This window comes from Mobula hypostoma, chromosome 9 (genome assembly GCF_963921235.1).
Source record: "Mobula hypostoma chromosome 9, sMobHyp1.1, whole genome shotgun sequence".
Taxonomy (NCBI): domain Eukaryota; kingdom Metazoa; phylum Chordata; class Chondrichthyes; order Myliobatiformes; family Myliobatidae; genus Mobula; species Mobula hypostoma.
Window position 1 is genome coordinate 85,920,255 of NC_086105.1, and position 26,188 is coordinate 85,946,442.

General features: G+C 43.2%; 1 protein-coding gene and 1 pseudogene across 1 annotated transcript in view; one reads left to right on the forward strand and one right to left on the reverse strand.

Annotated features, from left to right (window-relative positions):
• Nucleotides 1-26,188, reverse strand: part of LOC134351294 (delphilin-like) — a 431,912-nt gene that overhangs the window by 46,140 nt on the left and 359,584 nt on the right. The window contains exons 11-17 of the mRNA XM_063057357.1: nt 24,664-24,764; nt 12,363-12,477; nt 8,288-8,583; nt 6,234-6,668; nt 5,312-5,399; nt 4,951-5,028; nt 3,755-3,951 (exon numbers count right to left, since the gene is read on the reverse strand). Coding sequence (XP_062913427.1) covers nt 3,755-3,951; nt 4,951-5,028; nt 5,312-5,399; nt 6,234-6,668; nt 8,288-8,583; nt 12,363-12,477; nt 24,664-24,764 — 1,310 coding nt within the window. The remainder of the gene's footprint in view (nt 1-3,754; nt 3,952-4,950; nt 5,029-5,311; nt 5,400-6,233; nt 6,669-8,287; nt 8,584-12,362; nt 12,478-24,663; nt 24,765-26,188) is intronic.
• On the forward strand, nt 720-3,579 carry LOC134351292 (Y-box-binding protein 1-like; annotated as a pseudogene).

The window sequence follows — 26,188 nt, forward strand, 5'->3', positions numbered from 1 at the left end:
TGGTTAACTGAGCATTGTAAGTTGTCCTGTCATTAGGCTAGAATTAAATCAGTGGGTTACTGGGTGGTGTAGAGCTGAACAGGTCCTTCTGGCCCAAAATGCCACATCTCAAAATTTAAAAAAATATTTGAAGTTGCCCTTGAAAATGCGGGAATCAGCAAATGATTTGAGCTATTACTGCTCTTCTGATGAATATACTCCCACAACATAGTTAAAACAAAACATTTAATTGGCACCTCATCTACTTTCATAAACATGCATTCCCACCATCAGCAGGGTAGTATGTCACAGCATAAGTTCAAGAAGATGCATCATCTCCATCTCAAGAGCAATTAAAAATGGAAATAAATATTGACCTTATCAGAAATAAATATATCCTATACATGAGAAAATAATTTTAAAAAACAATCTCAAAAGGTATGCCAGATAAGAGAATGACGGGTTTTCACAACCCACTTCTTCACATCACTCTCCAACATCATTGTTCTAATTTGATGACTAAACTTTCTTATTCTGATCTTCCTGCAGCAGGGGAAATATTTTCTGTACCATATAGCCTACTGTATAATATGGGACTATTTTATGTCATAGTAACACGTTATTGAGCATGCACTATTAGGCGCGAATTGATCTGTATATATGTGTTAGATCCAGTCTCTAGCGTTTTTATTAATGATATTGTTGTGTAAATGGCCACATACGTAACAAATTGGCGACGAGGTTAATGAACCTGCATCGTATCGGAACACTGTTTTAATTGATAACGGCACTCAGAAGAAGCAGAGTGAGTCTGAAAGGAAGCGGGAGTTCAGCCGGAGTCGGGAATGTCGGGAGACTAAAAGACACAGTCGGAACCGCGGCGCATCCAGGCGAGACCACAGCCGGTGCTGAACCCCAGGGCTGAGGGTCTGCCTGCCTCAGAAGGGAGATAAAAAAAAAGGAACAACAGACGCATCTAGCCAGAGTACGCGCACGATGCTTGCCAAAAAAAGGTCACGTGAGTCAAAAAGAAAACAAGAGACCGGGGCTAAATTAACATAACAAGGGTAAACTAACACAACAAGGATGGCGTTAATTGGAACCATTACAGCATTTGATAGTGGCATTGAAGACTGGGCAACTTATATTGAAAGAATAGAGTTATATTGTGATGCTAATGCAGAAAAGAAAGCCAGCGTCTTACTTAGTGTAATGGACACGGAAACATATGGCCTACTACGTAGCTTGTAGCTTACTACCCTGAAAAGCCAGTTGACAAAACTTTCAAGCAAATAGCAGACACTCTCCAACAGCATTTAAACCCCAAACCATTGGTCATTGCTGAAAGATTTAAATTCCATAAATGGAATCAGGACAAAAATGAAAGCATTTCTGAATATTGTGCTGAATTGCGCAAATTATCAGAACATTGTCAATTTGGAGCTGGTCTATCAGACGCATTGAGGGACAGGTTAGTGTGTAGCATGCACTGTGAAACCACACTGAAGAAGCTCCTGGGTGAAAACGACCTTACATTCGAGAAAGCGCTAAACATCTCAATATCATTAGAAACAGCCGCACGAGGTGCTTCAGAGATACAACAAAAATCTCCAGAATATGCTATGAATAAAATGTCACTGAGCAGAAATGGAGGAAAGTAACATTTGTGGGAACATGTCACATGACCCTGAGGACTGTTGGTTTAAAGACAAAGAATGCAGGAACTGTGGCAAAGAGGGCCATACTGACAAGTATCTATACAACGCTAGTCAACAGCAGAAAAAGGGAAAAATACAGAGAAACAAGAAACCCCAGGAAGGAAAATACAACAAGGTGCACAAGATGAAAGAAGACAGTTCTGATGAAAACGACTCCGATGACAGTGACTCGTCTTGTCTGCAACTTCACAGCATAGAAGATACAGAGGATGCAAGGGACACAGAAAAAGTGGGAAGAAATTATATTAGAGAGAAGAAAGAAGCAGAGAGAGCGCAGGAGCCCCCACCTCAGACCGGCCCGAGCCGCAACCACCTCACGTAGCCTGTCAACATCATGAGCGAGGCTGAGGCGGAGCAGTAATCCGAAAAGCAGCAACAGCCAGACAAACTCAAATCCCCCGGGGAGAAGAAAGTCATCGCAACAAAGGTTCTTGGAACAGTAAAGTGATTCCATGTATGAAATGGATATGGATTCATCAACAAGAATGATACAAAGGAAGATGTGTTTGTACATCAGACTGTCATAAAAACAAATAACCCACAGAAATACCTACGCAGTGTTGGATATGGTGTTGGAGTTCGACGTAGTGGAAGGCAAAAAGGGTGCAGAAACAGCAAACGTAACTGGTCCCAGAGGACTTCCAGCCCAAGGAAGCCAATATGCCGCGGACAGAAATCGTTATCGTCGCTACAACCCTCGCCGGCGAGGTCCACCACGTAATTACCAACGGAACATTGAAGATGGAGAGAAAGGAGATGGAGCAGAGACAGCAACAAATGGAGAAAACCAAGATTATCAAAATCAGCAACATCGCCCTCCTTACAGAAGACAACGTTACCCACCTTACTTTGTTCGTCGTCGCTATGGTCACCACCCACAATAGAGCGACCAGCCTCAGGGAGAAATTGCTGAGGGTGGTGAAATAAATGAAAACCAGGTTGCTGGGGGAGAAGGTAAACCTAACAGAGGACAAAATCAATTCCATTCAAACAGAACAGCTTTCACACAAGGTAAATCTTGAACCAATCATTTCCTCCTTTGAGAATCATACACTTAATCCTTTGCAGGAAAGTTTCTTTGGCACGTAAATATTTTGAATCCTCAGCCAATGTGTCTTGTTTTGAACAAAGAAGTTGGGAAACAACATCAAAACAGAAGCGAATTCTGGCAAGAAACTGTAAGGTTTCTATTGTTGTATTTTCACACTTGTGCTGAATGTGTATCTGAAGGAATTCTCCCTCTAGAGCCAGACTGATAGCAATGCAGGTAATCCTTAATATCAGCAAAACTGTACTTTAACAGCAGCTAAGAATAATGGAACAAACAACAGGATTTTGACCAACTATGAAATTAAATGGTGAAAGATTACTGGTAAAGTACTGATCTTTCTGTGAGTCATTGGATTGCCCCGACTTTTGAATAACTAGCAGAGGCAGCAGTTCACCAACTACTTCTTTGTTGGTGGCAAGTCATCTTTGAAGCAGACCATGAAAACGCCCTATGCTCAGAGGTTCACTTGTCATGACTTTTATATGGAAATCTGTATTAAAACAAACGTTTATTGACAGACGTTACCCAGAGGGGCAAAGAAGACCCCCCCCCAGAGACTTGAGTTATAATTATTATTATGTTACTTTGTTATAATTTCATATTATTAAGTTACTAATTAAACAGTTAGTGGGCGTTTGTATATTAAGGGTACACATACAGTATTTGTTTAGCGTAGTGCCCCTAAAAAAAACAGTTAATACACTTTTAAAATAAAAGGGGAGGAGTATACCATATAGCCTACTGTATAATATGGGACTATTTTATGTCGTAGTAACACGTTATTGAGCATGCACTATTAGGTGTGTATTGATCTGTATATATGTGTTCAGTTCTGGTTCCATAAGTAAAAACCCCTGTTAACTTAGATCCAGTCTCTAGCGTTTTTATTAATGATATTGTGTAAATGTCCACATACACAACACTTTCTATGTCTTCTCTCAGCTCTAAAGCAAAGGACGGACTGCAGAGGATCATAGAAGTAGAACAAAGTTTCTCCAAGACCTACCTCCAAAGCAAACTGGTCTGGCTCACTTAATTTACTAGGATCATCTGAATGCTGACTGAAGTTCTTCAACTCTTCCTCATCAGGGGCATAGAGCAGCAACTGTTTAATGTGGGATGGCTCCAGACGATCATTTTCCATTGTCATGAGGATCTGGCGGAGCTCTAGAGCTGAGAGCTTCAGGTGGGCAATGAGAATTGCTATTAGAAATGGAAGCACAGAACAATTAGTCAATACAAGATTTAATGAGTCAAAGTTGAAAATGACTGAATAAAAACTAACAACTACCTACTGGAGACTGCAATGCTTGCAATTCGCTCTTAGAGATACAACATAGAAACAGACCTTTCAGCCCATCAAGTCCATGCTAGTCATCAGCCACCCATTATACTCAAGTCCTACATTAATCCCATTCTTAATTTTCCCATATTGTCATCAAATGCCATTCTACCACATTCTGGGGACAATTCCATGGCCAATTGACCTACCAACGAGCAATCCTATGGGATATGGGAGGAATCTGGAGCACCAGAGGAAGCCTACCCAGTCACAGGGAAAGCATGGAAATTCAAGTCAGATAGCAGCAGAGGTCAGGATTGAACGGAGGTCCCTGTCAGTGCAAGGCAGTGGCTCTACTAGTTGTGTCACTATGCAGTCGTTCTGTGTTCCTTCCCAATACCATGTCAGAATTTTTCAATCTGTTTGTGCCCAGATCTTCTTATGCAAGGAGATCCGAAATATTTCTTTCCCTGCACTGTCCACTTTCTCTTTCAATTCACTCAAACCCTAATCATTCTCAGCACCAGTTTCTCCCTCCTTCCATATATAACTCCCAATACCCCAGATTCACTCTCAGTATGTCTGTCTCTGGGTCTCTGGAACTATGAGGCAACAGCTCTACCTGCTGTACCACTATGCCAGCCTATCCTCAGACTCCAGTTCTCTACTCTTCTAGGTTCCATCCTCTTCAGAGTTTAGGAAGCAAAAAGAATGTGGGCCTGGGATTTTGGACTTATTACTGGCCAAATTTCTAACCCTCACTGACCACTTTTCAAATTCAGCACTAGGAGTCAGATTCAGGAAATGCATCATTTCATGGGAGGGAGGGTATGATGTTTTACCCAAAGGGAAGTATCAGGTGAATTTATATTTAAAACAAGGCTTCCTGTGCCCACCATGTAATACAGAACAGCACTCACATGTGTTGTAGGCCTTTTTTCGGGACAATACTTCCACTACATCTTTCTTCTTAAATGTTTCAGGTACAAAACTTGCTTCTATAAAGAATATGACAGAAGAACAAGAAATTGTAACTGACTCTATATGAGGCACAATGATAATGCAAACTCCATGTGCCTAAGCCGAAAGTATCCACATGGACCAACTTTTGGAAAGGAAGTAATTAAAATGCAATGCATTGACATATAGTGATTAAAATACACTGAAAATTCATTAACACGCATGGACTTGAGCATGCATACAGACTGGAGTATATACCATGCACATTACAATCTGACAGACATTCTGTAACTGCGTAGGAAAAGCCAGATTGACACTTACTGTTTGGTTTCTGGGTCCCAAAATGCAGCTCCAGATCCAAGTACTTCACCATATCACTCAGCTTGTCATAATCTGAGTCTTCTCCAAACTGAGTACAAATAAAAATGATTTGTGGATATTGACTAGAGACAGCTGATAATTAGATGGGTTAATATCTTTGAGGTATGATATAGCATCCTTGCTTTATCCACAGTTTTGGGATCCCAGTGCACCCTCTCATAATAAAAGCCAGTGAGCAAGCCTGTTAGAGTGCTGTGTTTCCATATAGATAACATAGCGAGAACTCAGGACACTAACAGCAAACACTGAAAATAGCCAATAATTCCTGCACTTCCTTCTGGTAACTGCCCCAACATTCTCTCACTTTCCAAATTCACAACCCCTCCTATGATTACCTATTCTACTGCTCAATGTTTGATTAGATTAGTTTCAACTTTATTGTCATTGTGCCGAGTGCAGATACAAAGCCAATGAAATGCAGTTAGTATCTGACCAGAAATGCAAAGAATAGTGTTATTTACAAAATAACTGTGAATAAAAAGTGCTACAGCACACAAATGTAAAAGTACTGAGACAATCCAATATGGGTGCAATACTGCTTAGCGCTGTGATGTGAGGTTCAGCAGGGTCACAGGCACCTACCAGATGGAAGGAGAGTAAAAAGTCCATGGTTAGGGTGAGATGCATCCTTGATAATGCTTTTTGCCCTGCCCAGGCAGCGTTTATGGTAGATGTTCTCAATGGTGGACAATTGGGTGCCAATAATCCGCTGGGCAGTTTTCACCACACGCTGAAGTGCTTTGCGGTCCAATACGGGACAATTGCCATACCACACTGAGATGCAGTTGGTGAGTATGCTCTCAATGGAAGATTAAACATGGCAGAATAGGAAAAACGAGTGGCCAAATGTTGCTTTACGTACCTGACCCCAAATAGTTCCCTCTGAATTCTCCACTTGTTCCCATCGCAGCCTCTTCACACTCATATGACTGGATTCACTTCTCCGGTGGAAGCCACGGTGCAGCAGAGGGGGGCCCGAAGAAGCAGGCAGGGGAGGTGGTGGAGGAGGGGGAGGAAGGGGCTTGGACTGGTACTGGCCAGAAATGTAAGGGGGTGGAGGCAGTGGAGGTGGGGGAGGAGGTGGGATAGCCCTTTTTAATTCTGAGACTAAAGTGATAGGTTTTGGATCATTGAATTGTGTGGGTGGAGGGGGTGGGGGGCTTTGAGGAGGAGGAGGGATAGGATCAGAACATGAAGAATAGGTCAAGGAGCTTCCATCTTCGCTGCTGCTGACGTATTCACTGGGACTGCTTGGGTCATTTGTACCATAGATTTCCTGCTCATCATGAAATGTCATCTATGGGACAAAGGAGCAGACAGAACATGAAGAAAAAACTTCAAAGTCCATTTCCACATCTGCTTCCAATCTACAAATCCCTACTCCATCCACAAATCCCCATACTTCAAAGTTTCAAATAAAAGGTTCAAATGTTCATTTACTACAAAGCATGCGTCCATATACAACTCTGAAATTTGTCTTCTCCAGGTAGCCACGAAACAAAGAAGGAACCTGAAAGTCGTTAAGAGACAAACATCAAAATCACCCCCCACACAAAAAAGATCAACATCCCGATCATCAACACCCAAAACTCTTCCCTTTGTACAAAATGGAACAACAACATCAACTCCCAAACAACCCTTCCCCCATACAAAAAAAGTTAACAGAACATAAACCCCCAGACCTGCTCCCCTCACACAACAAAACGGAAAAGGAACAGGTGATAAAAAAACAATAGAATATAAAAATCTTAAATCTGAAAATGTCCACATCCATCCCAACATAAATCTGCATGCTCCTATCTCCTTCACATCCACAATTCCCCAATCACAAATTTCCTTCCCATCACAAATACCCATTCCCAATCTGCTTCTAATCAACTGATCCCCATCCCAATACAAATCCACATCCTTGCATCTTCTTTCCCTTCACCTCCTTCCCATCCACAAATCCTTATGCTTACATCTCCTTCCCATCCACAAATCCCGATCCCCACATTTCCTTCCCATCCACAAATCCTCATCGCCACATCTCCTTCCCATCCACAAATCCTCATCCCCACATCTCCTTCCCATCCACAAATCCTCATCCCCACATCTCCTTCCCATTCACAAATCCTCATCCCCACATCTCCTTCCCATTCACAAATCCTTATCCCCACATTTCTTTCCCATCCACAAATCCTCATCCCCACATTTCCGTCCCATCCACAAATCCTCATCCCCACATTTCCTTCCCATCCACAAATCCTCATCGCCACATCTCCTTCCCATCCACAAATCCTCATCCCCACATCTCCTTCCCATCCACAAATCCTCATCCCCACATCTCCTTCCCATTCACAAATCCTCATCCCCACATCTCCTTCCCATTCACAAATCCTTATCCCCACATTTCTTTCCCATCCACAAATCCTCATCCCCACATTTCCGTCCCATCCACAAATCCTCATCCCCACATTTCCTTCCCATCCACAAACCCTCATCCCCACATTTCCTTCCCATCCACAAATCCTGATCCCCACATTTCCTTCCCATTCACAAATCCTGATCCCCACATTTCCTTCCCATCCACAAATCCTCATCCCCACATTTCCTTCCCATCCACAAATCCTCATCCCCACATTTCCTTCCCATCCACAAATCCTCATCCCCACATCTCCTTCCCATCCACAAATCCTCATCCCCACATTTCTTTCCCATCCACAAATTCTCAACCCTTCATCTCCGTCCCATCCACAAATCCTTATCCCTTCATTTCCTTCCTACTGTTGTCTCCCCAAAGACCACCCACCTCCTAAAATGCAGTTATTTCATTCCTGGGGTAGATTTGGCTCTAATGAATGAAAATCCATTCACGCTATATCTGAACACATCCAACTGTTAAGAGTTCAACTTTTATATTTTTTAAAAACGTACTTCTTCATAATCATTCTCAGGGTTCATGAACTCATCCATCGCAGTTATTTTCTGACCCAGCTGCTCACTCAAAGCATCCAGAAAACGGTCTGTATCACGGCTGCGGGGTGGCCGAGAGAAGGTGAAGAGTTTCTTCTTGCGGTTCGGGGGACTGCTCTCTACATTTTGTGATGAGAGGCTGGGGCTGCCATATGGGTGGGAATCTGAATTAGTTGGCAAAGGTTCATTGGGGGGTTGACAGCGACAGGACTGTACGGGAAGGGGCTCAGTCTGTCTCACCCCTAACCTTTGGTTTTCTGAAACAAAAACAGAATGGTTCATTCAGAAATCCTTTCAGAGATTTTTAGTAGTAAGATTCAATAAGTAAATTCCCCATTTAGCATTACCACTGTTTTGTGTCAGCCATGATCCCTGTACATGGCATTGATAGATCAAACAGCCTGCTTCTGTGTTGCTTTATGATATCCTAACATAATGACAGCAGTCGGAGAGGTTTTACTAACCAGAGCACCTGAGTTAGGGGAAAGTGTTGCCTCCTCAGTAGCCACTGTATTTACTGCCCTGGCTGTAAAACACAATTAGGCAGTCAGAAGATGGTGCTAGGGTTAATGAATAAGCAAGAGCTAGTTAAGAGTGTGATTGGTAAACACAGCTCAGTCCATCACAGACTCATCACTTCCTTCCATACAGTCCATTTTCATGGTACAATGAACGTCAACATAGCAATATCACCATTGGATATGAGTGGTACTGTTTCTGGCCATATGGCACTGAGGAGTGAGGCTGTGATCTATGCACCATACTCTATTGAAGGAACTGCAGACACAAGCGGGCAAGACCTGGCGAGTGTGAGAGAGTGTGAGAGGGAGAGTGAGAGGGAGAGAGAGAGAGAGTGAGAGAGAGTGTGAGGGCACATGGGAGTGTGAGGGCGTGTTAGAGTGAGAGTGTGTGTGAGTGTGAGTGTGCGTGTGAGTGTGAATGTGTGTGTAAAACCAGACCACAGGTAGTTCAAGTCAAAAGTGTATATGCAGTCCCCACTGTTAAGACTTGAACAAAAAAAATCAAGATTCACTCATGAGTAGAGTTCTGAAAGGATGTTATGTACTGCCCAAATTACCACCCTACAGACTAGAGCTTACACTTAGACCCCTCATGTTTTTTTTAGTTGTTATAAAAGATCCTATATTTCATCCAAGAACAGGGAAGTTGTTGCCAATGTCCTGGCCAATCAACTTAGTGGAAATGGAGCATCTGGTAATCACCACATTATTGTCTGTGTTATTTCATCATGATGATACTTAAAGGGTTGACGGTGGATATGCAATGGCAAGCATTTAAAGATTGCATGGATGAACTACAACAATTGTTCATCCCAGTTTGGCAAAAGAATAAATCAAGGAAGGTAGTGCACCCGTGGCTGACAAGGGAAATTAGGGATAGTATCAATTCCAAAGAAGAAGCATATAAATTAGCCAGAAAAAGTGGCACACCTGAGGATTGGGAGAAATTCAAAGTTCAGCAGAGGAGGACAAAGGGCTTAATTAGGAAGGGGAAAAAAGATTATGAGAGAAAACTGGCAGGGAACATAAAAACTGACTGTAAAAGCTTTTATAGATATGTGAAAAGAAAAAGATTAGTTAAGACAAATGTAGGTCCCCTACAGACAGAAAAAGGTGAATTGATTATGGGGAGCAAGGACATGGCAGACCATTTGAATAATTACTTTGGTTCTGTCTTCACTAAGGAGGACATAAATAATCTTCCGGAAATAGTAGGGGACAGAGGATCTAGTGAGATGGAGGAACTGAGGGAAATACATGTTAGTAGGGAAGTGGTATTAGGTAAATTGAAGGGATTAAAGGCGGATAAATCCCCAGGGCCAGATGGTCTGCATCCCAGAGTGCTTAAGGAAGTAGCCCAAGAAATAGTGGATGCATTAGTGATAATTTTTCAAAACTCTTTAGATTCTGGACTAGTTCCTGAGGATTGGAGGGTGGCTAATGTAATCCCACTTTTTAAAAAAGGGAGAGAGAAACCAGGAATTATAGACCAGTTAGCCTAACATCAGTGGTGGGGAAACTGCTAGAGTCAGTTATCAAAGATGTGATAACAGCATATTTGGAAAGCGGTGAAATCTTCGGACAAAGTCAGCATGGATTTTTGAAAGGAAAATCATGTCTGACGAATCTCATAGAATTTTTTGAGTATCTAGCTAGCAGAGTGGATAGAGGAGAACCAGTGGATGTGGTATATTTGGATTTTCAAAAGGCTTTTGACAAGGTCCCACACAGGAGATTAGTGTGCAAGCTTAAAGCACACAGTATTGGGGGTAAGGTATAGATGTGGATAGAGAATTGGTTGGCAGACAGGAAGCAAAGAGTGGGAATAAACGGGACCTTTTCAGAGTGGCAGGCAGTGACTAGTGGGGTATCGCAAGGCTTAGTGCTGGGACCCCAGTTGTTTACAATATATATTAATGACTTGGATGAGGGAATTAAATGCAGCATCTCCAAGTTTGAGGAGGACACGAAGCTGGGCGGCAGTGTTAGCTGTGAGGAGGATGCTAAGAGGATGCAGGGTGACTTGGATAGGTTAGGTGAGTGGGCAAATTCATGGCAAATGCAACTTAATGTGGATAAATGTGAAGTTATCCACTTTGGTGGCAAAAACTGGAAAACAGATTATTATCTGAATGCTGGCCGATTAGGAAAAGGGGAGGTGCAACGAGACCTGAGTGTCATTATACACCGTCATTGAAAGTGGGCATGCAGGTACAGCAGGCGGTGAAAAAGGCGAATGGTATGCTGGCATTTATAGCAAGAGGATTCGAGTACAGGAGCAGGGAGGTACTACTGCAGTTGTACAAAGCCTTGGTGAGACCACACCTGGAGTATTGTGTGCAGTTTTGTCCCCTAATCTGAAGAAAGACATCCTTGCCATAGAGGGAGTACAAAGGAGGTTCACCAGATTGATTCCTGGGATGGCAGGACTTTCATATGATGAAAGACTGGATGAACTAGGCTTATACTCGTTGGAATTTAGAAGATTGAGGGGGGATCTGATTGAAACGTATAAAATCCTAAAGAGATTGGACAGGCTAGATGCAGGAAGATTGTTCCCGATGTTGGGGAAGTCCAAAACGAGGGGTCACAGTTTGAGGATAAAGGGGAAGCCTGTTAGGACCGAGATGAGGAAAAACTTCTTCACACAGAGTGGTGAATCTGTGGAATTCTCTGCCACAGGAAACAGTTGAGGCCAGTTCATTGGCTATATTTAAGAGGGAGTTAGATATGGCCCTTGTGGCTAAAGGGATCAGGGAGTATGGAGGGAAGGCTGATACAGGGTTCTGAGTTGGATGATCAGCCATGATCATACTGAATGGCGGTGCAGGCTCGAAGGGCCGAATGGCCTACTCCTGCACCTATTTTCTATGTTTCTATGTTTCTATGTAAAAGTACCTCATGGGTTCCAAATACCTTGGAAAGAATTAAGTCTCTGAAAGGTGTTGTTGAAATGTATTTATCTTCTAATACAAAGTAGCAATGTTCCCAGCCAGTTGTAGATAGCGTGACATATTGCCGTTCAGCCTGGAAAAAACTAAGAGATATCATTCTACCTGAAGGAGCCATGTATCTATTTTCTGTCTTTATTGTAGTTTGGGGCGGGTATAGTATGGTTATCTGAAACGTGGATTAGGGTATGGTAACAAATGAGTCTAGTTACGTATTCTCGTTTTGTTAGTTGTTTAGTGGAGAGTGAGTTGGGGGAATGATATTTTTTTGTTGACTGCTAATTTGGACGTTATTGGAACGCTAACTAGATCACTAATTGGATGTCTATTAGAACGCTTAGTTATGCTACTAGAATGCTAATATTGCCATTAGACCGCAAATTAGACCGTTACATCATTAATTTAGTTTCATTAGTTTCTTATGACTATAAGATCATTCACGTTTGCTAGTTTTGTAATAAAGGATCAAACATACCTTTTTCGATTTGGAAATTTGTTATTTGGAAGTACCCTAGTTTAGTCCCTTGGCAGTTTTGGTTTGTTTTCAAGTAACCGCGACACTACCTGAATGACTCAGCTGTTCAGTCACTGGAGAAGTTCTGGATATGGATGGCTGCATCAGTTTCCCGGAGTAATTGGTCACTCCACGAGCCTCTATCTCAGCATAGACAGGGGATATCTGCAGAAGCAAAGTCCCACACCAGTCAGCATTGGAGAAACACACATATGGTCTTATCATAGTCTACTTAGATCTACTCGACAGCACGAATAGGCAAGTTGGAGCAAATATGGCACAGAGTACAGCCAAAGTATGACAGTGTTAGACCTTGGTACCACAAGCAGGGAAGGGTAATGATGAATGGGTAGAAGAGAGTGGTAGAGATTAGTGAAGAAGAACATGCAAGAGATGAATAATGGAGCCATGACAGACAGCTGAGTGAGGAAAAAGGGTAAACAATAAGTGAGTGGTAGAGTAGGGTGTATAATGGGACAGTTACAAAGTATTGGGTGATAGAGACAACTGACAGGGAGTGATGGAGCGGTTGTGTTGTGGGTGAGTGATGAAAAGCTGAATGATACGTGAATGACAAGCAATTGACTGACAGTTGATTAATGGAATAACACACATAAAATGGTGGAGGAATTCAACAAATCTGACAGCATCTATAGAGGGGAAAAACAGACAATGGTTTCAGTTGAGACCCTTCATCAGAACTGAAAAGGAAAGGGGGAAACGCCAAAATAAGAAGGGTGGGAGGGAGGAAGGAAGGAGTACAAGTTGACAGGTGTGAGGTAAAACCAGAGGTTGTGGAAAACATTGGTACAAATAACATCGGTAGGAAGGGTGATGAGGTTAAAGGACAGGACCCCTAGGGTTGTGACCTCAGTATTTCTGCCGTGCCATGTGCTAATGAGGCCAGAAATAAGAGTTTAATAAGTGGCTAAGGAGATGGTGCAGGAGGGAGAGCTTCAGATTTTTGTTTCATTGGGCTCTCTTCTAGGGAAGGTGGGACCTGTACAGACAGAACGGTTTGCAGCTCAACTGGAAGGGGACTAATATCCTTGCAGGAAGGTTTGCTAGTGCTCTTCCAGGGGGTTTAAACTAGAGTTGCAGGTAGATGGGAACCATAGTGCCAGAGCAGATAGTGGAGTGGTTGCGGGAAAAGATGTTGTTAAGACCGTAAGATTTAGGAGCAGGATTAGGCCACTTGGCCCATCCAGTCTGCTCTGCCATTTTATCCTGGCTGATCCAATTTTCCTCTCGGCCCAAATCTCCTGTCTTCTCCCCATATCCCTTCATGCCCTGACCAATCAAGAATCTATCAACCTCTACCTTAAATATGCATAAAGACTTGGCCTCCACAGCTGCCTGTGGCAAAGAATTCCATAGATTCACCACCCTCTGGCTACAGAAATTCCACCTCATCTGTGTTCTAAAAGGACAGCCCTCTATTCTGAGGCTGTCCTCTGGTCTTAGACTCTCCCACCACAGCAAACATCTTCTCCGCATCCATTCTATCATGGCCTTTCAACATTCGATAGGTTTCAATGTGGTCACCCCTCATTCTTCTAAATTCCAGTGAATACAGGGCAAGAGCCATCAGACACTCTTCACATGATAAGCCGTTCAATCCTGGAATCATTTTTGTGAACTTCCTTTGAACCCTCTCCAGTCTCAGCGCATCCTTTCTAAGGGGCCCAAAACTGCTCACAATACTCCAAATGAAGCCTTACCAGTGTTTTATAAAATTTCAACATTACATCCTTGCTTTTATATTCTAGCCCTCTTGAAATGAATGCTAACATTGCATTTACCTTCCTCACCACAGACTCAACCAGCAAATTAACCTTTAGGGAATCTTGCACAAGGACTCCCAAGTCCCTTTGCACCTCAGTTTTTTGTATTTTCTCTCCATTTAGAAAAGTCAACCCTTTAATTTCTTCTACCAAAGTGCATGACCATACATTTCTTGATCCTGTATTCCATCTGCCATTTCTTTACCCATTTTCCTAATCTGTCTAAGTCCTTCTGTAGCCTCTCTACTTCCTCAAAACCACCTGCCCCTCCAGTTATCTTTATATCATCTGCAAACTTTGCAACAAAACCATCAATTCCATCATCCAAACCATTGAGATTTAACGTAACAAGAATTTGTCCTAACATAGACCCCTGTGGAACACCATTAGTCACTGGCAGCCAGTCAGAAAAGGCTCTCTTTATTCTCACTCTTTGCTTCCTGCCAATCAGCTGTTGCTTTATTCATGCTAGAATCTTTCCTGTAATACCATGGGCTCATAGCTTGTTAAGCAGCCTTCTATATGGCACCTTGTCAAAGGCCTTCTGAAAATCCAAGTACACAACATCAACCGATTCTCCTTTGTCTATCCTGCTTATTACTTCTTCAAAGAATTCCAACAGATCTGTCAGGCAAGATTTTCCCTTGAGGAAACCATGGCCTATTTTATCATGTGCCTCCAAATACCCTGAGACCTCATCTTGAATAATCGACTCCGAAACTTTCCCCAACACTAAGGTCAGACTAACTGGCCTATAGTTTCCTTTGTTCTGCCTCTCTCCCTTCTAGAAGAGTGGAGTGACATATGCAATTTTCCAGTCTTTCTGAACCATTCCAGAATCTAGTGATTCTTGATAGTTCATTATAAATGCCTCCACAATCTTTTCAACCACCTCTTTCGGAACTCTGGGGTGTACCCCATGTGGTCCAGGTGACGTATCAACCATCAGACCTTTCAGTTCCCCAGGAACCTTCTCTCTAGTTAAGATTTCCCACTAATCTTTGCCGTATTATATGGCTTTTATGTTGGCTTTGACTTTTCTTGTTAACCATGGTGATTGTCATCTTTCCTTTAGAATAATTCTTACTCTTTGGGATGTATATATCCTATGCCTTCCGAATTGCTTCCAGAAATTCCAGCCATTGCTGCTCTGCCGTCATCCCAGCCAGTGTTCTTTTCCAATCAATTCTGGCCAACTCCTCTCTCATGCCTCTGTATTCCACTGTAATACTGATACATCTGACTTTAGCTTCTCCTTCTCAAGACCTCAAAGTCAGGAATCAAAAGGTTGAGCATGGTGCAACTAATGTCCTGAGCTGCATATATTTCAAAGCAAGAACTCAGAGTGTAAATCAACAATTGGAATTATGAAACTAGCCATTGGTGAAACTTGGTTGAAGGAGAGGTAGGACTGGCAGCTCTATATTCTAGGGTTCTGTTGTTTGAGACATGACAGAGTGGGAGGAATTAAAGGGGAAGCGTTGGCATTATGAGTCAGGGAAAAGGTCACAATAGTACTCAGACATGACAGACTGGAGAGCTTGACTAATGAGGCTATATGGGTGGACTGAGTAAAGGATGACCATGTTGATGAGAGACAGCATAAAAGCAAAAAAGAGAGCATAAAGAGGTGATATATGACGGTAAGCTAGCCAATAATATAAAAGAGGATACCAAAGTGTGTGTGTGTATATATATATATATATATATATAAAGAGTAAATTAGAGGCCAGAGTGTATTGGCGGACAAAGAAATGACAGATGACACAAAAAAGTATTTTACGTCATTCTTCATTGTGGAAGACACCAACATATGCCAGAAATTCAAGAGTGTCGGGCCAGAAATGAGTGCAGTTGTTATTACTAAGGAGAAGGTGCTTGCGAAACTGAAAGGTCTGAAGGTAGCTAAGTCACCTGAACCAGATAGACTACACCCCAGGGTACTGAAAGAGTAGCTGAAGAGATTGTGGAGGTATTAGTAATGATCTTTCAAAAATCACTAGATTCTGTAATGGTTCCAGAGGAATGGAAAATTGCAAATATCACTTCACTCTTTAAGGGTGGAAGGCAGAAGAAAGGAAATTATAGGCCAGTTAGCCTGACTTCTGTGGTTGGACCAGTCAGCATGGTTTTCTTGCCTGAAAAATCTTGCCTGACAAACCTGTTGGAATTCTTCAAAGAAATAACAAGCATGATAGAAAAAGGAGAATCAGTGGAAGTTGTTTACATGGATTTTCAGAAGGCCTTTGACAAAGTGCCACAGGTGAGGCTGCTTAACAAGAGCCAATGATATTACAGGAAAGCTATTAGCATGGATAAAAAATTTACTGACTGGCAAGAGTCAAACAATGGCTGCCAGTGAATGGTGGTATTCTGCAGGGGTTGGCATTGGGATCACTTCTTTTCACGTAATATGTCAATGATTTGGATGATTGAATTGATGGCTTTGTGGCCAAGTTTGCAGACTATACAAAAATACTGTAGATGGAGGGACAGGGAGTCTACAGAAGGACTTAGACAAATTGGGAGAATGGGCAAAGAAGTGGCTTTCTGGCAAAGGTGTGTTTAGTAAGCGAGAGGCCTTCAAAAGTGAAATATTTGAGAATGCAGAGTTTGTATGTTCCTGTCAGAATAAAAGGCTAATAGGTTTAGGGAGCTACTAAGGCTTGAGTTAGGAAAAAGAATAAGGTGCATAGCAGGTATAGGCAGCAAGGAACAAATAAGATACTCAGGCTATTAGAAATGCAACAGAACACCTAACAGGGAAATCAGAAAGCTAGAAAAAGGCATGAGTTGCTTTAGCAGGAGAATCCCACAGATTTCTACAGATATACAGTACTGTGCAAAAGTCATAGGCACATTTATATAGCTAGGTGCCTAAGACTTTTGCACAGTACTATAGTTATGTTATGTATTGCTCTGTACTGTTCTATAATGATCAATAAACCAATTATTTGGAATCAAATGACCTTGCCTGGTGTCTCAGGGATGAATGTGAATGCGCCCGCTCCACCCCACACCCCTGGTACCCCTCCTCTGCCAGTCATCCCACACCCCTCCTGCGGCACTATGCCCTTGCCATTCCGAACGTCCTTTGCTCCAGCCAGATTTACAAACTTGTTCTCCACTCCACAATGACATATGCAGTACTGTTGAAAAGTCTTAGGCACCCTATGTGCCCAAGACCTTTGCACAGTACTATATGTACTAAGAGCAAGAACAAGGGTCAAAATTGGCCCTCTAGAAGAATTTATGCGTGGAGCCGAAAGATATGGGGGACATTTTAAATGGATGTTTTCCATTTGTATTTACTTGGAGATGGACACAGAGTCGAGAGATGAGTCAAAACCACACTGAGGTCATGGACGGTAAATGGCTTGCTACCTTGAAGCAAATTAGGGTGAATAAATCCCCAGGGCCTGATATGGTGTTCCCTCGGACCTTGTGGGGCACTGCTGCAAAAATTGTCGAGGCTTTAAAAAGAAGGGTAACTTTGAAGGTATGAGACATGAATTAGCTAAGATAGACTGGCAAATGACACTTAAAGGGTTGACGGTGGATATGCAATGGCAAGCATTTAAAGATTGCATGGATGAACTACAACAATTGTTCATCCCAGTTTGGCAAAAGAATAAATTAAGGAAGGTAGTGCACCCGTGGCTGACAAGGGAAATTAGGGATAGTATCAATTCCAAAGAAGAAGCATACAAATTAGCCAGGAAAAGTGGCTCACCTGAGGATTGGGAGAAATTCAGAGTTCAGCAGAGGAGGACAAAGGGCTTAATTAGGAAGGGGGAAAAAGATTATGAGAGAAAACTGGCAGGGAACATAAAAACTGACTGTAAAAGCTTTTATAGATACGTGAAAAGAAAAAGATTGGTTAAGACAAATGTAGGTCCCCTACAGACAGAAACAGGTGAATTGATTATGGGGAGCAAGGACATGGCAGACCAATTGAATAATTACTTTGGTTCTGTCTTCACTAAGGAGGACATAAATAATCTTCCAGAAATAGTAGGGGACAGAGGGTCCAGTGAGATGGAGGAACTGAGAGAAATACATGTTAGTAGGGAAGTGGTGTTAGGTAAATTGAAGGGATTAAAGGCAGATAAATCCCCAGGGCCAGATGGTCTGCATCCCAGAGTGCTTAAGGAAGTAGCCCAAGAAATAGTGGATGCATTAGTGATAATTTTTCAAAACTCTTTAGATTCTGGACTAGTTCCTGAGGATTGGAGGGTGGCTAATGTAACCCCACTTTTTAAAAAAGGAGGGAGAGAAAAACCAGGGAATTATAGACCGGTTAGCCTCACATCAGTGGTGGGGAAACTGCTAGAGTCAGTTATCAAAGACGTGATAACAGCACATTTGGAAAGCGGTGAAATCATCAGGCAAAGTCAGCATGGATTTGTGAAAGGAAAATCATGTCTGACGAATCTCACAGAATTTTTTGAGGATGTAACTAGTAGAGTGGATAGGGGAGAACCAGTGGATGTGGTATATTTGGATTTTCAAAAGGCTTTTGACAAGGTCCCACACAGGAGATTAGTGTGCAAACTTAAAGCACACTGTATTGGGGGTAAGGTATAGATGTGGATAGAGAACTGGTTGGCAGACAGGAAGCAAAGAGTGGGAATAAACGGGACCTTTTCAGAATGGCAGGCAGTGACTAGTGGGGTACCGCAAGGCTCAGTGCTGGGACCCCAATTGTTTACAATATATATTAATGACTTGGATGAGGGAATTAAATGCAGCATCTCCAAGTTTGCGGATGACACAAAGCTGGGCGGCAGTGTTAGCTGTGAGGAGGATGCTAAGAGGATGCAGGGTGACTTGGATAGGTTAGGTGAGTGGGCAAATTCATGGCAGATGCAATTTAATGTGGATAAATGTGAGGTTATCCACTTTGGTGGAAAAACAGGAAAACAGATTATTATCTGAATGGTGGCCGATTAGGAAAAGGGGAGGTGCAACAAGACCTGGGTGTCATTATACGCCAGTCATTGAAAGTGGGCATGCAGGTACAGCAGGCAGTGAAAAAGGCAAATGGTATGCTGGCACTTATAGCAAGAGGATTCGAGTACAGGAGCAGGGAGGTACTACTGCAGTTGTACAAGGCCTTGGTGAGACCACACCTGGAGTATTGTGTGCAGTTTTGGTCCCCTAATCTGAGGAAAGACATCCTTGCCATTGAGGGAGTACAAAGAAGGTTCACCAGATTGATTCGTGGGATGGCAGGACTTTCATATGATGAAAGACTGGATGAACTAGGCTTATACTCGTTGGAATTTAGAAGATTGAGGGGGGATCTGATTGAAACGTATAAAATCCTAAAGGGATTGGACAGGTTAGATGCAGGAAGATTGTTCCCGATGTTGGGGAAGTCCAGAACGAGGGGTCACAGTTTGAGGATAAAGGGGAAGCCTGTTAGGACCGAGATGAGGAGAAACTTCTTCACACAGAGAGTGGTGAATCTGTGTAATTCTCTGCCACAGGAAACAGTTGAGGCCAGTTCATTGGCTATATTTAAGAGGGAGTCAGATATGGCCCTTGTGGCTAAAGGGATCAGGGGGTATGGAGGGAAGGCTGGTACAGGGTTCTGAGTTGGATGATCAGCCATGATCATACTGAATGGCGGTGCAGGCTCGAAGGGCTGAATGGCCTACTCCTGCACCTATTTTCTGTGTTTCTATGTTTCTAGCAGAGGTATTTAAACTGTCCTTAGCTGTGGGTGAGGTGCAGAGGATTGGAGAACAGCTGATGTTGTTCCAGTGCTTAAGGGCTCTAAGAGTAAGCTGGGAAACTATAGGCAGTAAGTCCGACTTAGGAAAGGCTCTAAGAATAAGATAGGAAATTAAAGGCCAGTGAGCCTGACATCAGAGGTGGGCAAGATATTGGAATATATTCTGTGGGGCCAGATATGTTCGTATTTGGATAGACAGAGGGACTGATTAGGCTTTGTGTCTAATGAATCCCAATGAAATTTTCAAATAAGTTACCAGGAAAGTTGATGAAAGTAAGGCAGTGGATATTGTCTACATGGCCTTCAGCAGGGCCTTTGACATAGTTCCTTCTGAGAGGTTGGTCAAGAAGTTTCAGTCACTAGGCATCTAGGAAGAGGTTGTAAATTGGATTTGACATTGGCTTCATGAGAGAAGCCAGAGTGTGGTAGTAGAAGTTTGCCTCTCTAACTGAAGTGCCTAGGGATCTGTGCTGTGTCTGTTGTTGCTTGGCATAATTGGATCAGCCAATTTGCAGATGACACCAAGATTAGGGCGTAGAGTGGACAGCGAGGAAGACTATTAAAGCTTGCAGCAGGATCTGGACCAGCTGGAAAAATGTGCTGAAAAATGGCAGATGGAATTTAATGCAGAAAAGTGTGAGGTACAGTATTGTACTTTGGGAGGTAAGACTTACACAGCAAATGGTAGAGCACTGAAGAGTGCAGTAGAACACAGGAATCTCTGAATTTATATCTATAATTCTTTGAAAGTGGCATCATAGGTAGATAGGGTTATAAAGAGAGCTTTTGGTACATTGGCCTTCATAAATTAAAAGTTTTAAGTACAGGAATTGGGATGTTATGTTACAGATGTACAAGATGTTGGTGAGGCCAGATATGTAGTATTGTGTTATGCACTGGTCACCTAGTTACAGCAAAGATTTAATGAGATTGAAAGAGTGTGGAGAAAATTTACAAGGATGAGGGATATTTGACAGGTATATAAAATTATGAGGGGTATAGAAAGTGTAAATGCAAGCAGGCTGAAGTTGGATGAGACTAGAACTAGAGATCATGGATTAAGGGTGAAAGATGAAAGGTTAAAGGGGAACATGAGGGGGAACTTCTTCACTCGGCAGGTGAAATGAGCTGCCAGTGGAAATGGTGGATGCAGGATTAATTTCAACACTTAAGAGAGGTTTGGCTAAGTACATGGATGGCAGGGTTATGGAGGGCTATGGTCAGGGTGTAGGTCAATGGGACTAGGCAGAATAATAGTTAATAATAGTTTGGCCCCAAGGGGCAATTTCAATGCTGTAGTTTCTATAACTCTAGGGACAGATTTGGGGTTGGTGGGTGTTGAGGAACAGGGAAATGAAGTAGCTGGGAGCGGGTGACTGAAAGAGGTAAAGTGCTGAAGAAGAAGGAGGAATTTAATAGGAGAGGACAGTACATCATGGAAGAAAGGGAAGGAGGAAAAGAACCAAGGGGAGGTGATAGCTGATGAAGAGAAGAGGGTGAAAAGATAATCAGAATGGGGATTCGAATTCGAGTGAAGTGGGAAGGGGAAGTAATTACCAAAAGTTAGAGAAATTGATGTTCATACCACTAGGTTGTAAGCTACCAGGCAGAATATTGCTCCCCCAGCCTGAGTTTGGCCTCATCATGCCAGTGGAGGAGGCCATGTAGAGACAAGCCAGAATGGGAATGGTATGTCGACTCGGAGTAGCTACTAGGAGACTCTGCCTTTTGTGTGGACGGAGGGGAGATACTTGACAAAGCAATCCTCCTAATCTGCATATTGGTGGTCACAAATACACAGGAGTCTGCACTGGGAGCACCAGATACAATGGACATGCTATTGTATCCTCAAAAGACCCACAGGTGAAATGTCACCTCACCCAGAAGGACTGACTGGGGCTCTGAAAGGTGGTGAGGGAAGAGGTGCAGGGGCAGGTGTAGCACTTAACACACGTGCAGAGGTAAGTGCCAGGAGGGAGATCAGTGGAGAGGGATGAGTGGACTAAGGGAAAGTTGATGAAATTGTCTTGCCCAGCATGGCTGAAGGAAGTAGCACCAATGTAACCATAAATGTAGCAGAGAAAGTGTTGGGGATTGTAACCAATGATGGAGAAGGGTGAATGACAGGTAAGTGAAGGAAAATGAGCAGTGAGAGGTAAGTGAAAGAAGAAGGTGAGAGGTAAGTAGGTGATGGACTCGAGTGAAGAATGATGAATGAAAGAATATAACATAGGGATGCTGTGGGGAGGTGGTGGTCTGAGTGTGAAAATAATCTAAGGGAACTGGAAGAGTGAGCAGTAACTGGATGAAATATAGGATAGGGTCTACGATCAATAAAACTGTGGTTTAAGTAAATGATAAAGAAGGTGGATAGATGGAAGAGGTAAGTGACAGGAAAGAGTGAATTCAAGATGCAGACAGAAAATGGCAAGCACAAAGGAGGATTGAAACACAAGACCGAGCTAAAGGCAAGGATGAACAACTGAGGATATGAAGTGTAGATGGGAGAGACAAGTGATATAGATAGAGAAAGACGCAAATATGAGGAAATCTGCAGATGCTGGAAATTCAAGCAACACACAAAAAATGCTGGCGGAACGCTGCAGGCCAGGCAGCATCTATAGGAAGAGGTACAGTCGACATTTCAGGCTGAGACCCTTCGTCAGGACTAACTGAAAGAAGAGTTAGTAAGAGATTTGAAAGTGTGAGGGGGAGGGGGAGATCCAAAATGATAGGAGAAGACAGGAGGGGGAGGGATGGAGCTAAGAGCTGGAAAGTTGATTGGCAAAAGGGATACGAGCTGGAAAACGGAGAGGATCATGGGACGGGAGGCCTAGGAAGAAAGAAAGGGGGAGGGGAGCGCCAGAGGAAGATGGAGAGCAGGCAAGGAGTTATGGTGAGAGGGACAGAGAGAGAAAAAAAGAGGAAAAAAAAGGAAAAATAAAAAAATAATAAATAAACAAATAAATAAATAAATAAAATGTGGGGTGAGAACGGGAGGAGGGGCATTAACGAGAGTTAGAGAAGTCAACATTCATGCTATCAGGTTGGAGGCTACCCAGACAGAATGTAAGGTGGTGTTCCTCCAACCTGAGTGTGACTTCATCTTGACAGTAGAGGAAGCCATGGATAGACATATCAGAATGGGAAAGAGTCGTGGAATTAAAATGTGTGGCCATTGGGAGATCCTGCTTTCTCTGGTGGACAGAGCGTAGATGTTCAGCGAAACGGTCTCCCAGTCTGCATCGGGTCTCACCAATATATAGAAGGCCGCACCGGACGAGGTATATCACACCAGCAGACTCACAGGTGAAGTGTCGTCTCACCTGGAAGGACTGGCGGGGTGGTAGGTGAGGACAAGGGGAACCCTATCCTTAGTGGGGTGGCGGGAGGATGGGGTGAAAGCAAATGTGTGTGAAATGGGAGAGATGCATTTGAGAGCAGAGTTGATGGTGGAGGAAGGGAAGCCCCTTTTTTTACCTATCATCCCACCAGCCTCCGGGTCCAACATATAATACTCCGTTACTTTCGCCACCTCCAACGAGATCCCACCACCAAGCACATCTTTCCCTCCCCCCTCTTTCTGCTATCCACAGGGATCGCTCACTATGCGACTCCCTTGTCCATTCGTTCCCCCCCATCCCTTCCCACCGATCTCCCTCCTTGTAAGCGGAACAAGTGCTACACATGCCCTTACACATCCTCCCTCACCACCATTCAGGGCCCCAGACACTCATTCCAGGTCAGGAGACACTTCACCTGTGAGTCGGCTGGGGTGATATACTGCGTCCGGTGCTCCCGATGCAGCCTTCTATATATTGGTGAGACCTGACGCAGACTGGGAGACCGCTTTGCTGAACACCTATGCTCTGCCCACCAGAGAAAGCAGGATCTCCCAGTGGCCACACATTTTAATTCCACATCTCATTCCCATTCTGATATGTCAATCCATGGCTTCCCCTACTGTAAAGATGAAGTCACACTCAGGTTGGAGGAACACCACCTTATATTCCATCTGGGTAGCCTCCAACCTGATGGCATGAACACTGTCTTCTCTGACATCTGTTAATGCCCCTCCTCCCGTTCTCACACCACCCTTTATTTATTTATCTATCTATCTCCTTTTTTTCTCTTTTTTCTCTCTCTGTCCCTTTCACAATCACTCCTTGCCTGCTCTCCATGTTCCTCTGGCGCTCCCCTCCCCCTTCCAATCTCCCTAGGCCTCCTGTTCCATGATCCTCTCCCTTCTCCAGTTTCATATCCCTTTTGCCAATCAACTTTCCAGCTCTTAGCTCCATCCCTCCCCCTCCTGTCTTCTCCCATCGTTTTAGATCTCCTCCTCCCTCTCCCACTTTCAAATCTCTTACTATCTCTTCTTTCAGTTAGTCCTGACGAAGGGTCTCGGCCTGAAACGTCGACTGTACCTCTTCCTATAGATGCTGCCTGGCCTGCTGCGTTCCACCAGCGTTTTTGAAAATGAAGAGACATAAGACCATTAGATATAAGAGCAGAATTAGGCTATTTGGCCCATCGAGTCCACTCTGCCATTTCATTAAGGCTGATCCATTTCCCTCTCAGCCACAATCTCCTGTCTTCTCCCCATAACCCTTTATCTTCTGACTAATCAAGAATCTATCAACCTCTGCCTTAAATATATCCAATGATCTGGCCTCCAGTCACCCATGGCAACAAATTCTACAGATTACAGTTTTGTGTGTGTTGCTTAGATAGAGAAAGATATGGGAATGTTTCATCGGGAGGCAGGTGTGACCTGAGAAATACATCACAAGGATATGGCTGAAAATGCATTAGACCATAACCACTCACGTTTCTCAAGTTAGGCGTTTCCGGTAGAGATGTGCCATCTCCTGATTGTCGCTCCGCAGGAGTTAGGTGTGTATGAACATCGGGTGCATTCTCTGGGCCTCCTGCATAAAACAGGTATGTAAATCTGGTAAGGCACTTGGAAAGGGTTATAGCAAGTTACGTTACAAGGTTTGCATTGAAGTATGTGGGGTTTATCAGTGGGAAATTTACGCGGTAAGGTTTAGTTCCAGAGAATTGAGCATTAAATCCAGAATGGCATTCCACTGCAGTACATAGGGAATGTAGAGATGCTGGCTTTGGATATGACATTAAAGTAAGATAATCTTAGCTCTCAACTGAGTGTAAAAGATTTGCTACATTAAACAAACAGATGTCTGCAGAACTCTAAGGTGTCAGGAACATCAACATAAGCCTGACTTTATTGATAACAATCATTGCCAAACAAACCCCTAAAAATCTCTCAAGGCCTTGAATGAACCTCCCAGTGGCCCCTGAAAAATTTAGAGACCCAGATTTGTACTGACAGGTAATAGGAACTGGTGCTTTACAAAGTCTCTTGAATTCCTCCATAAATTGCTTTTATGGTTGACTGCCAAAGTATATATTTCTTCTTGAAATGAACAGTGATGCATTCTTCTCTTAACATAAATCAGTTTAATTGCTAAATCTTGGGAGAGGCTGACAGGACTCAAATGGCGTGTTCTCATTAAACAATGTACTTTTTATCAAATTCACTGTAATTCAGAAATTCAACCCCATGCCTGACTTTTGACATGGACTAGAAAATAATCCTGTTTCCTGAAGTAACAAACTGAATCACAAACAGAACAAACATTAATGCAACACACACAAAATGCTGGAGGAACTCAGCAGGACAGGCAGCATCTATGGGGAGAAAAGTACAGTTGACATTTTGGGCTGAGACCCTTCAGCAGAACTAGAGTAAAAAAGATGAGGAGTCAGAGTTAGAAGGTGGGGGGAGGGGAGGAAGAAACACAAGGTATAATGAGTACATGAAGGCTAGTGGGGTGGTAGGTGAGGTCAAGAGGAACTCTATCCCTGGTGGGGTGTTGGGAGGATGGGGTGAGGGTGGACGTGCATGAAATGGAAGAGATGGAGTTGAGGGCAGTGTTGATGGTGAAGGAAGAGGAGCCCCTTTCTTTAAAAAAAAAGAGGCTATCTCCTTAGTTCTAGAATGAAAAGCCTCATCCCGAGAACAGATGTGACAGAGACAGTGGAATTGAGAGAAGGGGATGGTGTTTATACAAGTAAATCTTTCACTAATCAACTTCCCAGCTCTTTACTTCACCCCTCCAACCCCTCCCAGTTTCACTTATCACTGAGTTTCTTCCTGCCCCTCACCCCACTATCTCACTCTGACTCCTCATCTTTTTTCTCCAGTCCTGAAGAAGGGTCTTGGCCTGAAACATCGACTGGACTCTTTTCCATAGAAGCTACCTGGTCTGCTGAGTTCCTCCAGCATTTTGTGTGTGTTGCTTGGATTTCCAGCATCTGCAAATTTCTC